The sequence below is a fragment of the Lynx canadensis genome, chromosome A1 (assembly GCF_007474595.2).
Source record: "Lynx canadensis isolate LIC74 chromosome A1, mLynCan4.pri.v2, whole genome shotgun sequence".
Classification (NCBI taxonomy): Eukaryota; Metazoa; Chordata; class Mammalia; order Carnivora; family Felidae; genus Lynx; species Lynx canadensis.
In genome coordinates, this window is record NC_044303.2 from 172,166,118 (window position 1) to 172,185,696 (window position 19,579).

The 19,579-nt window shown below is 39.8% G+C and overlaps 1 protein-coding gene across 3 annotated transcripts in view; it reads right to left on the reverse strand.

Moving 5' to 3' along the window:
- EPB41L4A (erythrocyte membrane protein band 4.1 like 4A) overlaps positions 1 to 19,579 on the reverse strand; it is a 255,409-nt gene that overhangs the window by 58,637 nt on the left and 177,193 nt on the right. For all 3 annotated transcript variants that reach the window (XM_030326299.1, XM_030326289.1, XM_030326309.1), the window contains exons 10-12: positions 19,295 to 19,386; positions 17,817 to 17,894; positions 10,677 to 10,798 (exon numbers count right to left, since the gene is read on the reverse strand). In XM_030326299.1, the coding sequence (XP_030182159.1) occupies positions 10,677 to 10,798; positions 17,817 to 17,894; positions 19,295 to 19,386 (292 nt within the window). The remainder of the gene's footprint in view (positions 1 to 10,676; positions 10,799 to 17,816; positions 17,895 to 19,294; positions 19,387 to 19,579) is intronic.

Here is a 19,579-nt window from a genome sequence, read left to right on the forward strand (position 1 = left end):
AAAGAGCCTCCACTGAATGTTTTTTTTCCAACACCTAACCAAGCAATTCAATTCTCAGAGGACAATGACTGGGTGGCCTGCAATTTAACTCAATTCTCATGCTATCAACCTGGAGATAATGTCAGATCCCACATGTTAAGGGCTGAATCCCTCCAGATTGCCTCCTCGTCAGATTAATTTGCTAGAGGGGTTCTCAGAACTCAGAGAAACAGTTTACTTACGAGATCACCAGTTCATTATAAAAGCTCAAGAATGGCCAAATGGAAGACGTGCACAAGACAAAGTATGAGAAAGGGGCTCTGAGCAACACTCACTGCATCTCCACGAATTCACCAACCCCTCAGAATCCCATCCTTTGGGGTTTTATGGAGACTTTAGTACATAGGCACAATTGATGAAGTTGTTGGCTATCAATGATTGAACTCAATCTCCAACACCTCTTTCCTCTCCAGAGGTCAGGGGCTGGGGCTGAAAATCCCAACTCCTTAATTATGGCTGGCTCCCCTTGTACCTAGTCCCCATCCTTAGGGACTTTCCAAAGGTGACCTCACCAGTAGGTTCAAAAGGGCTTGCTATGAATAACAAAAGATGTTCCTTCACCTCTACTGCTCTTATCATATAGGAAATTCCAATGGTTTTAGGAGCTCTGTGCCAGAAATGGGAATAAACACCAAATACATATTTCTTATTATAAATCACAGTATCACAGGTCTTATGTCAAAGAGGTGCTCAATAAATTCTTGATGAAGGAAAAGGGAATGGGAAACTAAGTCTCATTTATGGTAACTCACTAGAGCTATGATATTTAATACACCATAGGCCTTTAGTTTTGCTTGCTTTTCTAATTTGGGTAGCTATGCGTGGAATGCTAAACTTAACTCATGGGAAGAGTGGAAATATTAACATTTTAGAGAAAATCTAACCAGACTTGCCATATATTAAATCTTTTTACAGAATGAAAATAAACATCAGCTTCAAGGCAGAATAAAAAAGGGTGCCAACTAAGGAAAAGAGCCATGAACATACACCTGACTATATGATCTACGTGACGTGCCTTGCACTTAAGGCTGTTACTGCCTCTTCCCCTCTTTGCTGGGAAAAATGTCCCAAAGAACTTAGAAGCAGACTGACTTGCTGCTTCTTTATAAATTAGCAGGATGTGGGGCGCCTGGGTGACGCAGTCAGTTAAGCATCCGACTTCAGCCAGGTCACGATCTCGCGGTCCGTGAGTTCGAGCCCCGCGTCAGGCTCTGGGCTGATGGCTCAGAGCCTGGAGCCTGTTTCCGATTCTGTGTCTCCCTCTCTCTCTGCCCCTCCCCCGTTCATGCTCTGTCTCTCTCTGTCCCCAAAAAATAAATAAAATAAACGTTGAAAAAATAAATAAATAAATTAGCAGGATGTACTGTCTTCTCAAGAATATCTGTGGAAACAAGTAGATTTAAAGAAGTAAGGAAATCATGCAATAGTAGGAAAAACCAGGGATGTATATTTTCAAACAATTCAAGGAGTTTCACCTTCTTTATTTTCCATTTACTTTCCAAATATATGCTCTAAGATACCAAACACGTAGATTCAAACACTGCTCTTACAATCTGTGTGACCTTGAGTAAGTAATTATTGTTTCTGAGCTTCGGTTTCCTCATGAGTAAAATGAGAATATCACCCACGTTCCTCATGGGATTACCAAAGAAGTAACGTTATCCACTGTTAAGGTGCAAGGAAACCAGACCAAATCAGGGATTCAACTTAAAGGACACCGCAGGACCTCACAGAGTGGAATTCATGGCTCCTGTGTCCTATCCCCATTCTCCTCTCAAAGCTGCATGGTCCTTTGGTGTTTCTCAGTGACTCTATTCTTTCTCTGCAAACCCACTTCTTTGTTCATGGGTGTGCCTGGCACCTGGGCTGTAACAGTAGCCCGAAAAGTGGTGGCTCTCCACAGCTGACTCATCTTCTGGGCTCTGATTCCAGCTTCGCAGAAGAAGGAAACCGGGTGGTTTCCTCAGGTGCCCCATTCTCACCCCTGGAGAGAGGGGAGGGGCAAGACCATTGTTACAGAGGGATTTCCTGTCACCCCTCAGGACACTTGGTTCCAAGATCCACATAGCGCATTGTTCAAAGTGCCAAACAGGACACCTGCTCCAGGAAAGGTGGTTCCTTTTTGCCTGCCTCCCCTGCTTTCCCTACACCAACCAAAATAATCCTGAACTCCAGGAACTAATGCCAACCATTTTTCACACTGATACCAATAAGTAAGGAGAGCAGATTACAGAAATCAATCCCAGATTTCTCAAAGTCTGAAGAAGATGCTGACAGAGAAATCACTGTGAATTCTGAATCTGGTAGTAAAACAAAGCTGTGAAATCCTCAGATGTTGTCTGCCTAAGAAATCTATCTCAAAACCATCTTAAACAGTTGACAGACCCCTTGAACCTCCATCTGTGTAGAAAGATGGGTGAAAAAGCATAAAAATTTACCTAAATGGTTTGTAAAGTCAAGGCAGAGCCTTAGGAGCTGTGACCACAAACAACTGCGAAGGTGGAACCAATTCACACTAACTTCTACAAGAAGAAGTAGGTTCACTAAAGGACTAGTCTTTGGTTATATTCTGTCAGAAGTCAAAGGCAGAGACAAAGCCATGCAAAAACCTGTCCAGAAAGGCCTCTATTTGTACCTAGTAAGATAACACTTTTTTCTTCTTTTCAAATATTTATTTAAATTCTAGTTAGCTCACATACAGTGCAATATTGGCTTCAAGAATACAATTCAGTGATTCATCACTTACACAAAACACCCAGTGCCCATCATAGCAAGTGCCCCCTTTAATACCCAGCACCTATCTAGCCCATCCCCTACCCTCTTCCCTTCATCAACTCTCAGTTTATTCTCTATCTTTGAGTCTCTTATGGTTTGTTTCCTCTCTCCCTTTTTGACTTCCTCCCATATATTCATCTGTTTTGTTTTTTAAATTCCACAAATGAGTGAAATCATATGATATTTATCTTTCTCGAACTTATATCACTTAGCATAATACACTCTAGCTCCATCCACGTTATTGCAGGTGGTAAGATTCCATTCTTTTTGATGGCTGAGTAATATTCCAGTGTGTGTGTGTGTGTGTGTGTGTGTGTGTGTGTCTACACACACCACACACACACACACACACACACACACCACATCTTCTTCATCCACTCATCAGTCAATGGACATTTGGACTCTCTCCATAGTTGGCTATGGTTGACAATGCTGCCATAAATATCAGGGTGCATGTATTCCTTTGAATCTATATTTTTGCATCCTTTGTGTAAAAACCTAGTAGTGCAATTGCTGGATCATAGGGTAGTTCTATTTTGAACTTTCTGAGGAACCTCCATACTGTTCTCCAGAATGGCTGCACCAGTTTATATTCCCACCAACAGAAGATAGCACTAATTTCTAACCATGAGTTAACCAAAGAGGTAAAATCCAGATTCATCTGGTCAATTCATACTAAAAGAACATCTTAAAAAGCTGTACTAATGAATTGCTTATTGCAATTAATTTCATTCAGGAATATGAATTTCATTTGAACTTAAGTTTTATAAATTTTTTTAATGTTTATTTTATTTTTGACAGAGAGAGAGAGAGACAGAGAGACAGAGCATGAGCAGGGGAGGGGCAGAGACAGAAGGAGACACAGAATCTGAAGCAGGCTCCAGGCTCTGAGCTGTGAGCACAGAGCCCAACATGGGGCTCGAACTCACAGACCACGAGATCATGACCTGAGCTGAAGTCAGACACTCAAGTGACTGAGCCACCCAGACACCCCTGAACTTAAGTTTTAAAGAACCAGCTATACTTCTGTATATAAAAGTATACAAAAACATTGTATATTTCCAAGGAGAAAAATGTATTTTGTGATCTGGTAAGATATTTTCTACGTCTTATAGGTTTCTGAAATAATGATTAAATTTAAAAACTACTCTAAAAAAGCTTTCCAAAATCTTTTCTCATATTTGGTCCTTTTAACACTATGACAGAGAAGCCAGAGAGAAGAAAGAATTTTAGGAAGAGGGATCTTTAGTGATTTTGTACCAGTTCCTTTATTTTATAGATAATGAGATGAAAGATCAGAATATGGAATGATGGTTGTAGGTCACAGCCAAGTTAGACCAGGAATTCAAATTTACTCAAATTAGATACACTACACCTTTTTTTTTTTCCTCCCACTGTACCACATGACTTCTCAATGCAGCTGTTTCAATAATCAGTTAAGAGATAATCTAAGACTCAGCAGGAATTCTTCCAGACCAGGTGAAAAAGAAGCAGGAATCACAGATCTGGATCATTATCTCAGTAAATTGATCAGCTAATTCTTATTTGTTACCTTGAAGAATGAATGTTACAATCACACACTCTCTAAAACAAAGTTAACACTGTTAAATTTTCAAGAAATCATCTCCAAAACCAGCCACATAACACTCCTGATCAGAATGCCTTGTTCTAATTCCCTTGTATGAGAACTGATACTAATGTCTTCCCTTCCTGTCTTCTGCTAACCCTCACAGGATAAGCAAACACTCCACGGTTCCCATCAGGTGCACAGGAAGGTGCCACAGTCTTCTTCCAGACATTCCTCAGAGTGCCTAGTGATTCTCATCCAGATACCTCCAGGTTCCAGAACATGCGACACTCAGAAATCACTTCACCTCTTTGGGCCCGCGTTTCCTTATACACAACACAAAGTGACTGTCTTACACCTCATCTCATCCAACGACTCCGGGCCCTCCTATGAGCTCTCCTCCTCTGAAACCAAGTATGCTCTCACTTAATAACCTACTCTATTCTATTAAAATGAATGTGTCTTATGGTCCTTGCCTTAAAGATTTGGGTTGTATCTGTTACAACACAGTAGAAATTCCTAACATTTGAATTTTGTATGATCAGTCTTGTACTGTTCTGTTACTTTTCCCATAAATCATGATGCATGTTTCCTAGCATAGGAATCAGTGTCTTCCTCTAAGCTTTTCAAAACTCTATTAGAAACGTGAATGTGCAAATGTGTTATTCAAAAATAAATTTAAAACAAATAACAAAAACAAAAAAAACCAGCAACAAAAACCTTTTAAAATATATTTCTGATTGCCACAGCCAAGTTGGGCTTCTGCTGATGTCATGTCTCACACAATGTGCTAATCAAAGGAAGTACTTAATAAATGATTATTACTTTCTTGACATTACTATTTCTCAACAGCCCAGAGCTATATACTGTATCAATGAACTTGCACTTCACTATGTTAAAGCATTTCTCCATCTGTCCTGCTCTGGGGTGCACCCACGTCAGGTCACCAATAGATGCTGGTCAGCTACCCATGTGTTAATCTTATGCTGCAGGGGCCAGAGCTGTGCAGCACCCACCATCCCCTGGTGTTGGCCAACTGACCTACTAAGAACAAAGTGCTTGTGCTGGGAGTCATGGAGTGTTGAATCCAATTTAGTGATGCTCACAAGGGATGCTGGAGCAACCCGCAGTGAACTCCAGGGACAGGTGGGTTCATACCAGCTGTCAATCAGAGGTTCCAAAGAGGCAGCCCTCGTGTCACATCTGGCTCTCAGGAAGGTTCCAATTTAGCACACAAAAGACTATCTTTAAAATGAAATTGCCACTGTTCAAAATTCTGGAAAGTTTACATAAATATCCACACATTATGCTTCCCTTAAAACACTGGAAGTTTGGCAACTCTGGGTCCACTCCCCTGCACAGAAACAAGTGGCTTGGCCTGAGCAGTAGCTGTCTGCTTGCAGACTAGCACAAACCAACCTCGTTCAAAAGTCATTTTCATCACCCCCAGGCATTGTGTTTGCAGCGTTTCCCACAGATGCTGAGTGAGAATGCCAAAATGTCACCGGATCTTGCTTTTCAGTCGTCTGAAGGCTACACTGCAACTATTTATTTCTCTGTTCGTCAGTGTGGTGCCGTTAAGAACCTAAAATGCCGTATCAGACAATCACAGCATTGTTTATCCATTGCAAATGGATATGTTTCTTCACCCAGTACTTTTCTTACAGCTAATTACGAGTTATAGCCAGATATTGTCTGTACTGCCTACCTATAGCTGATTCTCTTCTGACAGGAACCCACCTATGTGGGTTGCCAAGACCTTGTCAGAGAAAGGGCTGTACAAATATGCACTTTTCCTTCCTGACCTCTCGCCTCCTGCTTTACCCCCAAGCTCCCTCTGAGGCCATGCAGATCTGCAGGAATGCTCTGGCTCCCTGCCCTGGCGCTGAGCTCCTGGGGTGGAGCAGCAGGCAGGCTGGGTGCAGGGCTCTTGACTCCGGAATGCACTTCCTCATAGAGGTGCCAAGGCCTAATCTTGGCGGATTCTAAACACAATGGCTTTTTAGCTACCAGGGCATTTATTATTTGTGACTGAGAGGTGGGGAAAAAAAAAAAAAAAAAAAAGTGCTTTAAATCTCCAGACAACCAAGATGCAAGTTAAGGGGAGAAATCACTGTTTGTCTGAAGAATTTTAACTTAAATAAGAGAATGTCTTCTATAGTAACGAATCATGCACCATCCATTAATGTTATAAACTAACAAAAAATGAAAGCCTCCTACCACAATTAGTTTTTTTTTAATTATTATTATATGTAAGTGTTAAATGAGGTGAGAATCTATGCCAATAACTCCTGAAACTATAGTTCTAAAATTTTGTTTTAGGGAGAATATCAGCAGAATTTAATCTATGAAAATTAATAGCTGGCCTGTTTAGAGTAGAAAGAGAAAATCTATCTTTTATTTAAACCATAACTCCAGGCACGCCTGGCTGGCTCAGTCAGTAGAGCATCTGGCTCTTGATTTCAGAATCATGAGTTCAAGCCCCAGGTTGGATGTAGATATAGCTCAAATAAATAAAACTTTTAAATAAATAAATAAACCATAACTCCTTTTTGTCAAATACAGTACAATCTAATCAATCTCTTCTACATCTCAAAATCAGTTTTCTGTTGATCAAAATTTAACGGTCAAAATTTGTAAATGAAAATTTAAGTAACTGTGGCATCGTAATTTAGTAAAGTAATATTTTTGTTCCCCTTTGGTCAGTAAAAAGTAATTTTAAAAAAGACAAGACCTATTGTTCCTTTCCGGCCCAGTCACCCATGAATGGGCCTCAGGAATAGGGAGCTTCCGAGGGAGAGGGTGCTCTGAGCAAGCTGGGGGTGTGGGAAGAAAAAGTAACAGGCTGGAGAAACTGCCTGCAATGGTGAGGAAGGGGACAGAGGCCAGAGAGCTACAGCGACCTGACCTAGTGACCTGCAGGCACTCTCTGAAGCATCCCCTCCCCCAGGCAGCAGAAACTTCACGGAGGACTGCCAGTGAGGTCTCTACGCAGGCTTGACCCTAAGCACAGCAGGCTCTCAGGCACGCCAAGCCAAAGACCCCTCCCTCTCACACACACATCCCAGCCCAGCTTCGCACAGAACTGCCCACCTTCTTGGGGCCTGGCTGGAACAAGGAGCACAGCAGTGACTAATGTAGGTGAAGACAAGAGGACCCTCCTCAAATATTCTGCTCCAAGTCTGAACCCCACCATGACCTGAGCAGTAGGGCATGGCTGAGACTGGGTCACCACCAGCTGGGTTCAGCTGAGGCTCCCAGTAAAGTACATTTGAATTAGAGGAAAGAGAAAATGGAAGATTTGAGAAAGCAAAAAAACATTAATCTCTGCCTCCACCACATTCTCCCTATATGTGTGACAGCAACTGTGACACCTCACCATAGGCACTTGCGAAGTGATCCTTCCCTACCCAAGACAGTCACACAGTCCAAGGGAGGGTCCATCTCTGGATCCCAGAACACATCGCAGTTTTGTGGAATCCAGACTTGAAAAGTCAGACTAAAAGTAATTCAAAATCAAAGTGAAATGTGTACACAGCAAAGTCTGACTTAGTTTCTAAACACAGCATTGTTTAATCCTTTTTATGTTAAAAATGATGAAAATGAACCATTGTTTAAAATACATGTAATAAATTAGCATGGATGTTTAAAGCTATCACTCCATGGAGATTCACTTTAGTTATATTTATATTCTTCAAATTTTCAAACAGCTTAAACCATCTAAGAACTAAAGATTGGTTGAATAAATTATATGTCTATCCATCTGTGTAACAGAAAATTACATAGATGCTGAAATGGTGCTAAGAACATTTAGAAACTTATTAAAACATATCCGTGACATATTATTAAATAAGAAAAGCAGATTGTAAAAGACTACTATATTGCTTTTGCAGAAAAGATATACAAACAACTAGAAAGCTACGTAATAAGTAATATATTGCTTTTGCAGAAAAGGTATACAAACAACTAGAAAGCTACGTAATAAGTGTTAACTAACAGGAGAATGGAATTGAATATGAAAGATTTTTTTTCTTTTGGAAGGAAAGGTTCTAAGTTTCTTAACTTTTCTAAAACAAATGTGTATGCATGTATGTATTTTTAAGCAATCTCTACACCCAACGTGGGGCTTGAACTCAGGACCCTGAGATCAAGAGTCACATGCTCCACCAATTGAACCAGGCAGGCATTTATAATAATAAATGCATAATGTGCTGCATTTTAAAAAGGTCTCCCAGATGCTGAGAGGCTGTCCTTGAAAAGCCTGGGTGGTACATTAACCACACCCTTATCCCCTACCAAGAAGAGAGTGTGTTTTAATACAACACAAGATGAATGAGGGGTGTGAAAGTCCAAAATCATCCCCTGGGGTTGTTCTCTGCATATGCCAAGAGAAAAACAAAAATAAAACCAAAAACCTTTGTCCCTAAATTAATCAGCTTCAGTATTTGGGCTTCCGAGGAGAGCCACACACCCCCACATATACAAAAAGTGTCACAGAGGCAACTATCTTTGTAAGAGGATATGAGAAGAAAAGGAGCAAGGGAGCAGGTTTGTAAACAAAGCATGTATGATTCCCACGTCTTGAGTAGAATGCAATGGTGATTTGAAGCAAGACATGCTTTTGATAGTCTCAGTTGGTCTCACTCATTTCATGAGGCACAGCAATTCAGAAACAGCATAGGATTTGAAAGTTTGCTAATTGTACCACGTTGTATTTGATCCAAATGGAATTTCAGACTGCTCATATACAAAGATAAATAGAAATTATTAAGACAAAAATATTAAATATTACAGGTAAAATTTTTATCCTAAGTTACCTATTTATTATATAATCTTGGACAAATTTGTCCTTTTAAATCTCAGTTTCCTCATCAGCCAAACAGGGAAAACAATAATACTTCTGTGGCAAAGTAACCTATTGCAAAGTTAATTCATGTCTTATTTTGCCACTGCAGAACCAACAGAAAGAATTTAATTTCCTCCCAGCTCAGTGATGGGGGGAACCTACACTCAGATTTAATTGGGCTTCGAAAGAGTAAGTCAGGTGACACTCTTACACGGGGAGCAGTAGAGCAGAACACTTTCCTCAGAGGCTTGACATAAGGATTAAACGAAACAACAGATGTCACAATGCTATGTCAATTGTCATGCAATGCTCAGATAGAAATTACTGTTATTAAAAATTCCCCTCACTTGCCACAATATGGTAAAAACAAAAACCAGGAGATCTAGGCTCTTATTCCAGCCCCACACTTCTCTAGATGCTGGAACTATGTCTTCCTCATCTGTAAAATGGGAACATACCCTGTGCCTTCCCCTACCTCACAGGGCTATGGTGAGACTCAAGTGAAACAGTATGAGAAAAGTCCATGGAGCATGTTAGACAAGGGGGACCTACAGGTAAGACATAAACCAAACTCAGTAACGTCACTTTACAAAATAATTCCGTGAGTTCTGAGCATTGAACACGGATTAAAACTGATTAGGTGGTTTTATTACAGAAGTAGTCTTCATTTAAAACAAAAATTTGAATAACCCAGCTGTCCATCAAAAACTGAATGGATAAAGAGAATGTCATAACAGAATACTCACAGCAAGAAAAATGAATGCACTTTAGTATACATACAGCACTGATGGAAGCAAGACACAAACAGTGTATGCCATGGTCATTCATATAAATTATGTTAAAAATAGGCAAAAATAAACTTGTTTGTTTGGGGAAGTCTGCACAGTATTAAAATTCTAACAAAAATTAAGGAAATAACTATCATAAAGTTAGACGGGGATTTTCTCTGGTTGGGAAGGGAGATGGTGAAGATATAAATAATAAGGCTAATAGGAAGGACTTTGGGATTACAGGCTATATTAAATTTTGTGTGTGTATGTGCAAGTGTACATACATATGCATGTATGGACATTGTAAACACTTGTCTATACACATATTTCACAATAAAAAACCAACAATAAAAATCCAACTGAATTCTGTATAGTTTAATTTATATCAATACTGTTACTTTTTTTTAAAGGACGTTTGGTAAGAGTTTCAGTTCCAATCTCAGATACATCAAACTAAGAAATTACTCAATTACTTATAGTAACTTACTATATATAAAACTTACTATTTTTAATTTGACCCTGAAGTTACTTATAGTAACTTCTAATTGCTTTGACAGTTTCAGGGTCAAATTAAAAATCCTACTTAACAATAAATGAAAGTACATGGCCATAGTCACCACCTGAGCTTATCTTACACCACCACCCTAAAAGGAAATGCAAGGTTACATCAGTGACTCACCAGCTGGCTGTGTTTGTGCTATTCTCTTTGGGTAAGTCTTGCTTCGACTTCGTGCCACATTCTGATCTGGCCGAGGAAGTTGAATAGAAAGGTCTCGACTCATTTGCAATGCTGTCCTGCCACTTGGAAATGCAACATTTTGGTTAACACAGATAAAACCACACAGTCACAAAATTAAACCACGGCTCATTCACAATATCTACACAGTATGCAGAGAAGAAAAACAACACAGAGTCACAGAGGCCCTAAGTATATAAGGGTTTTCAATTGATTCTCATTGCAATATTAACCAAGGCAGTAATATTAAATTCTAATATGAGAGTCTTAAGTTAGATAGAGGGACAATCTTTCAGAGGCAGAAATTTATTAAAGAGGTTAGGTTTCGATTTAAGTAGAATGAGCTAGAAATAGAGGATACTGATGGTCTTCCAGCTCTACAACTAAATAATAAATTACGTTGGGCTAAATTATACAATAGCAACGATTCTACATGAATCAACATGTCACTAGGTTGTACTTACACAGCAAGTTGTAAAGCATGCCCCACAGGATGGCTTGGTATGATTTTACCCTGAACCCTGCTGTGGCACAATCATTTATTAATGCTCACCTCACCTGTGCCAGATCGAGTGCCGAGAAAGATTTAAAGTAAGCCAAAAGCCCACGCAAAGTGCTGCCTCTCTAAAGAGTCTGAGGATGCAAGGTGAGCTTTCCCTGGGAATGGACTAACCTTCACATAATTTTCCTGAGGATTGGTGTGATTTTGTTTGCTGGATTTCAGTGAACATTCATCTTACTGAAAAATTACTCCACAGCTGCTGAATTTGAGCCAGTGAATGACTCTGACTTTCACACAAGAAAATATCATTTAGGTACAGGAAAAATGAATTTTTGTATGTCTAGTTTGATTCATCACAAAAAGAGCCCACGTATGGGAGGAAAAAGGCCATTTCATGGCCCCAAATCTTATTCCTCCTACATTTACAGGATAAATGGGATAAAGAGATGAGACTTATACAAGCAAAATTCACCTCCTACACACTTCTGTGAAAGTTCCCCCTTCTTACTACCCCATCTACCTTTATTAGAAATAAAAAGATGCTTGAAACACTCATCAAAGTGGCTCCCGTCAGGCTAGCTAGGGACACCACTTGATATGAGCTACCATGGCAGGCTCCATCTGTGTGTGCCTCATGTTCAAGAGTTGATGGGAACCAGCATAGAGAATGGGAGAAAACCTGTGACAGGTTTTCTTTTACTTGTAATTTAACCTTTTTTTAAAGGTAGTACATAAGATAGCACAAACAGTAACATCTCACTCCTAAAAGGCTAAAAAACAAAATTCCATATAAAGAGCAGAATTCCATTGTTATAAATGATTTAAAGCATAAAGATAAGAGCTACTTACAACAGACTCTGTTATCAGAAAGACTCGGATACTGTATACTTCATTGCAGAGGAAAAAATATTTGCCCTGAAAATACAACCCAGCATATGGACCCACTGTGGCATTTTATAATGAGATTTTACTTTACCATTCAATTTTCCCTCATGGCTTCTCTCTCAGGAATAAAGGATAATGGGAAAATCATATTACAAGATTAATAAAACTGAGGTCCAGAAACATAAACTGATCTGCCACAGCCTACACAGGACTTAGAATGAGCTTTCTGACCTCCAGCTGGTTGTTGTGACATGGCCTGGTGGCCTGGGAGAAAGGGAAGAACACTGAACCATTTGGTATGATGTTACAAGCCCAGTTTGTTTAAGTTAAAAAAAGATTTTTTTTTAATGTTTATTTATTTTTGAGAGAGAGCGAGCACATGAGCAAATGAGCAGGGAAGGGGCAGATAAAGAGGGAGACACAGAATTTGAAGCAGGCTCCAGGCTCTGAGCTGTGAGCACAGAGGCTGATGTGGGGCTCAAACCAATGAGCTGTGAGATGTTGACCCAAGCCAAAGTCGGATGCTCAACCAACTGAGCCACCCAGGTGCTCCACCAGCCCAGTTTAAAACACAGCTCTGCTATAACTGTGTGGTCTTCAGCAGATTCTTTTTAAAATCTCTTGGAGCCTCATTTTCCTCATTTAAAATATGTATTTTTTTTTATGTTTATTTATTTTTGAGAGAGAGACAGAGCACAAGCAGGGGAGGGGCAGAGAGAGAGAGAGGGAGACACAGAATCCGAAGCAGGCTCCAGGCTCTGAGCTGTCAGCACAGGGCCTGATGTGGGGCTTGAACCCATGAACCGCGAGATCATGACTCTGAGCCAAAGTCGGATGCTTAATGGACTGAGCCACCCAGGCGCCCCCCACACACACGAAAAAAATTAAAATATATTTCTAGTTGAGGCGCCTGGGTGGCTCAGTAGATTGAGAGTCCAACTCATGACTATAATAAAATTATATCATAATTTTATATATACACACACACACATACACACACACTTATTCAGAGTATTTCCTAGCGGAAATATTCTTGTACAGTATTCTTACTATTTCCTTGCAGCAGAAAGTACTTGATGACCCAATCAAAATTGCACCAGCATTCTTCTCGAAATTAGAACAAGCAATCCTAAAATTCATATGGAACCACAAAAGGCCCCGAATAGCCAAAGGAATTTTGAAGAAGAAGACCAAAGCAGGAGGCATCACAATCCCAGACTTTAGCCTCTACTACAAAGCTGTCATCATCAAGACAGCATGGTATTGGCACAAAAACAGACACACAGACCAATGGAATAGAATAGAAACCCCAGAACTAGACCCACAAACGTATGGCCAACTCATCTTTGACAAAGCAGGAAAGAACATCCAATGGAAAAAAGACAGCCTCTTTAACAAATGGTGCTGGGAGAACTGGACAGCAACATGCAGAAGGTTGAAACTAGACCACTTTCTCACACCATTCACAAAAATAAACTCAAAATGGATAAAGGACCTAAATGTGAGACAGGAAACCATCAGCACCTTAGAGGAGAAAGCAGGAAAAGACCTCTCTGACCTCAGCCGTAGCAATCTCTTACTCGACACATCCCCAAAGGCAAGGGAATTAAAAGCAAAAGTGAATTACTGGGACCTTATGAAGATAAAAAGCTTCTGCACAGCAAAGGAAACAACCAACAAAACTAAAAGGCAACCAACGGAATGGGAAAAGATATTTGCAAATGACATATCGGACAAAGGGCTAGTATCTAAAATCTATAAAGAGCTCACCAAACTCCACACCCGAAAAACAAATAACCCAGTGAAGAAATGGGCAGAAAACATGAATAGACACTTCTCTAAAGAAGACATCCAGATGGCCAACAGGCACATGAAAAGATGTTCAGCGTCGCTCCTTATCAGGGAAATACAAATCAAAACCACACTCAGGTATCACCTCACGCCAGTCAGAGGGGCCAAAATGAACAAATCAGGAGACTATAGATGCTGGAGAGGATGTGGAGAAACGGGAACCCTCTTGCACTGTTGGTGGGAATGCAAATTGGTGCAGCCGCTCTGGAAAGCAGTGTGGAGGTTCCTCAGAAAATTAAAAATAGACCTACCCTATGACCCAGCAATAGCACTGCTAGGAATTTATCCAAGGGATACAGGAGTACTGATGCATAGGGGCACTTGTACCCCAATGTTCATAGCAGCACTCTCAACAATAGCCAAATTATGGAAAGAGCCTAAATGTCCATCAACTGATGAATGGATAAAGAAATTGTGGTATATATACACAATGGAATACTACGTGGCAATGAGAAAAAATGAAATATGGCCTTTTGTAGCAACGTGGATGGAACTGGAGAGTGTGATGCTAAGTGAAATAAGCCATACAGAGAAAGATAGATACCATATGGTTTCACTCTTATGTGGATCCTGAGAGACTTAACGGGAACCCATGGGGAAGGGGAAGAAAAAAAAAAAAAAAAAGAGGTTAGAGTGGGAGAGAGCCAAAGCATAAGAGACTGTTAAAAACTGAGAACAAACTGAGGGTTGATGGGGGGTGGGAGGGAGGGGAGGGTGGGTGATGGGTATTGAGGAGGGCACATTTTGGGATGAGCACTGGGTGTTGTATAGAAACCAATTTGTCAATAAATTTCATATATAAAAAAAAAATAAAAAAAAAAAGAAAGTACTTGATGAAGAGAGAGATTTACAGTGTAAAGTATAAGAGTTCCGATGCATGTCTAGTGGCTCTCCGTAGTGACCAGAAGGAGCTTCTTCCCCCATAATCACCACTTCCCTGCCTCCGCACACGCTGGCGCACACACTCTTGTCCTTTGCGAGAAGTTTTTTGAGGGGCTCAGAGAAAGAGATACCAGTGTATCACAAAATATTTCATCAGTATCTATTTTAAATTATTGCTATGTGATAATAAAACAACAACAAAAGAACTAGACTGATTTCAGCTCCGTTTTCCCACAAATTTTGAACTTTTGAGACAACTGGCAGTCATGTATCACTAAAAATGTCAGTTTTTTTCCTTCTTAGTAATTCATTTTTCTAAGAGATGTTGGAATCTTCTTGGTGTTCTGTAAGCCCCACGATGCAGGAAAGAGAACAAAGACAAGAACTCTTCTTCCGTCCCACACACACCAGCAGAAATGCAGACACACAAAGCAGGCAGACACCCACACTCACAAACCACAGCCACCTGTTCTGCTGTCCCTTATCCCCCATGCCCCAAAAGCCTGAAGGCTGAAGGAGGGGCTGCCTGTGTTTCCAGGGCTCTGCTTGTATCCCATGGGGCCTCCAGAAAGGAGTCTCAAGAAAGGAGCAGGCATATGACGTGTGTTAAAGGCTGGTTGTTTTTCCACTTTTGACAATCAACAGTCCACGTGCTGGTGACCACCCAGCTGTCAGAGACCCACCTGGGCCTGAGCCTAGCTCTGGGCAGTGGGATGAAACATCTTTCTTCCAGGGATGGGGTAATGTTAATGCTTCCTACGTACAGACACGGAGATTTGGGTTTCATTACGACTTACTGGGGAGTTAATACCATCCACAAAATTAGAACAGATTTAGTGGAGCTTCCAATTCTGCAAAGGTTACCTTTAATTACTTTCTTGGAAGAAATGATATTTAATATGCAAAACCCAATAACTTTCTAATAATAATTCCCAGTAGCCACAACATTTGCATTTCAATAAATTTAAGAAATCAGGTATGGGTAAATTTGTGGAAACCAACTACAGCATATGTTAAACAGCATAATTACAATTTTAATAGCATGAACACTGACAGATGCTTTTTCACTAGCTTTACTTCAGTGACAAGAAGACAGATTTACACATTCTCTCTATAAACCTCACAATGTTTTATGCGTCAACTAGAAAAACAGCCCAAATACTATCAGCTCTTCTTCTCAATACAAAAGTAAATACTCTTTCCTTAACTACATCACTATCTAAGGAAGAACCTTGGTAACCTGAAGGTTAAATTTTTAGATATCAATGAATATTTTCTTTTTTTTAATTAAAAAAAATTTTTTTTTATTTTTTTTTTTACGCTTATTTATGTTTGAGACAGAGAGAGACAGGGCATGAACAGGGGAGGGTCAGAGAGAGAGAGAGAGAGACACAGAATCTGAAACAGGCTCCAGGCTCTGAGCTGTCAGCACAGAGCCCAATGTGGGGCTTGAACTCACGAACCGCAAGATCATGACCTGAGCCGAAGTCAGACGCTTACCTACTGAGCCACCCAGGTGCCCCTAAAAATTTTTTTTAAATGTTTCTTTTGAGTGGGAGGGGGAGGGGCACAGGGAGGGAAACACAGAATCTGAAACAGGCTCCAGGCTCCGAGTTGTCAGCACAGAGCCCAACACAGGGCTCAAACCCATGAGTTGTGAGATCATGACCTGAGCCAAAGTCGGAAGCTTAACCGACTGAGCCACCCACGTGCCCTTCAATGAATATTTTCATTCAAATACCAAGAATATCTCTAATATAATAACAGTTAAGTCTTGGGCATCAAATGAGCAAATAACCCAAGTGAGTAATACATAATGGTAACTCACTGAACATTCACTATTAATCACTCTTTTATTGATTATCTCTGGTTTCAAATTCAGAACCAAAAAAAAAGTGGGTCGAAAAAGAGGAATTAAAATCTGGCATACCACTGTCCTGCCAACAATGACTTGGCTTTAAGTCTCCTAGGTAAGAATTTCATTTAGTGCCATCTCCAGTGGAACTGAGAGAACAGTATCCCACTTCCAGAGTGGCATTTGGGCACCCTACTTGTGTTTTACAGGGCCTGGGACCTGCTTCACTGGAGCTCTCTAAAGGCAGAAGTAGTTAGATCTAATTCTCTATATCTCTGGACACCCAATCCAATATCTTGCCTTGCATATCACAGGCTCCCCACTTAACAGACGAATTGAAACAAAACAGTTCTTTTTCACAACACAGAAGGTTCCCATTTTTAATGCTGGTATTAGAAAAAGACCCAATCAGGCTTTTCCTGTAACATGCTCAGGGTTTGCCTAATAGTCAAAGCAAGGGCTTTGGAGTTAGACTGCCAGGGAAAGGACCACTTTCCTGCTTTTTGGCTGGGTTACCTTGAAAAGTGACTTGCGTCTCTGAACCTCACTTTCCCCACATATTAAGGGGGATAATATTAAAAAGACAGGAATTATTCAATGAAGCAATAAATGGAAAACATTTAGCACAATACATGGTACTTAGTAACTGCTCAGTAAAGTTTAGACATAACTGTAGCATTATACGCTTAAGCTTTATGCTGTAGGAAACACGCTTTGATCCACAGTATAAAGTACACATTGTGTTACAACAGGTGATTGACTGAATGGTTCTAAGAACACCACTCAGCTACAATTCAGGATATCTACTTTGTCTCATAATCACATCATTAGAAATAAAGTGATAATTGTATCAAAATGAATTTCTGAAGATCATAAGCTGTACTACATTCTAAAAGTCCTAAACTTAACATAGCTAATACACATATTAAATAGGCTGTTTTTGTCAAGAAAGTCTTAATAAACTGTTACGCTTTTGAAATTCACTGGCAGAAAAATAAAAAAAAATTTAAATCATAAACTTTAGTGTGTGTGTGTATGTGGACAACTGAATTAAATATTTATTTATTCACATGTATATACCCTTCCCCAAAGAAAAAAGGCCATTTACCTATACCGGTGCTTATAACTCATGGATCCAAACTTGCTGAGTTTTCTTGACAATGAATTTGATTCATTTTCTGGCATTCTAATAAGTATTTAAAAGAAAATTAGATAAGGATTCATAAATACAGGTACTTACACAACCCTTGAGCAAAAGCTATGTAGAAAATAGAGTGAAACATTGTTTCACAGCTAGTCGAAATATTTGAGTTATTGTACCTATTGGCAGGAAATAATTACCAGTTATTTTAAGCTAATATTTGAAATACAACCATGCTCTAGGATTTTATGTATGTATAATATCAGAGTGTTCATAGTTTCGGCCAGCTATTATATAGATCATTGCCCTTTGGAAGCTTCAGCTGTGAATCAACTTACTTTCTCTACTTAAATTAAGAATAGTGTCACTATGTTGAAATATCCATGCCATGGCTTTCACGACAGATCTGATGTAGTGTTTTACTCCTCTTTATATTCCAGGACTTCCCATTCCAGGGTACCTTCAACAGACACCTTCCATGTGGAGCTCCCTGGCCCAGGCCCCATGGGACTAGAGGCAATGTCTCAGGCTTGCTGGGCCACATCCCTCAACTAATATAAACTCTATAAAGGACATAGGTCATTTTATAAGAATGCTTCTCCAACATCATGCTATTGGGGAGAAGCGCTCCATGCTCCTTCCATCAAATAGGAATAAGGGGAAGAATTAATCTAACTTTAAATTTAAAAAGCAAAACATAAAGCTTAATATATTACCTGATAGGATTTGGTTTTATCTTTACACTAGAAGGATGTGAAAGAAAGTGTCACTATAATCCAATGGTCAACTCTCTACCCTCCTCTTACTTGACGTCCTGGGAGCATGCAATGCAGTTGCTGGCTTCTTATTCAGCATGGCATTTTCCTCTCTATTTTCCATTTTCCCATGCACTCTACTGGCTAGGCCGTCTTATACTCCTTCATTAGCTCTACTGCACTTTACATGCTGGGAGGGTCCTACAGCTCAGTCCTTGGCTTTCTGTTCTCTTTCTTCATTTTTTCCACTGATGACCTCATCCAGTCCCCTTTGCCTTAAATACCTAGTGAATTTACATGGCCAGCTTTGGTCTTGCCAATAAGCCCTGGACACCCAACTGCCTGCTCCACACCTCTACTTAGGTGACTAACAGGCATTTCAAATTTAGTATGTCCATAGAACATTTAATTTCCATCAATACCAAAGCTGAATTTTATATATATGTAAACGTCCTTGACCCTTTCTTCTAGTAGGACCAAAGAAGATATCTGTGTGTGTGTGTGTGTGTGTGTGTGTGTGTGTGTGTGTGTGTGTATTAATGTGATCCAGAAAATTAGGTGGCTGAAAAAAATTAATAGAAGAGAAACACTTCTAAATTTCTACTTATAGACAGAAAAGAACACTTGTTATAAAAACAAATGCAATTTTCACTTATTAGAACAATGCACAAAACTTTCACATTAACATACCTGAAAAATGTATGATGTTCTACACTACACTTCCAAAGATGCTTGCAAGCCGTTTTACTTCGAGCTTCAAAAAAGAATGAGGTTTCATTGCACTGAGAGAAACAAAAAGAGAAACAGAATATGAATTACTGACCATACTAATCTTCAGATGACAGCCACCTTCCAGGTATCAAAAGTTTGGGTAGGCCCAAATTATTAACACATAAAACAAAAAATAATTATCTCTTGGTAACTATTTTTGGAGGGATGCCTTCAAACCACCTTCAATAATTAAAATTATGAAAT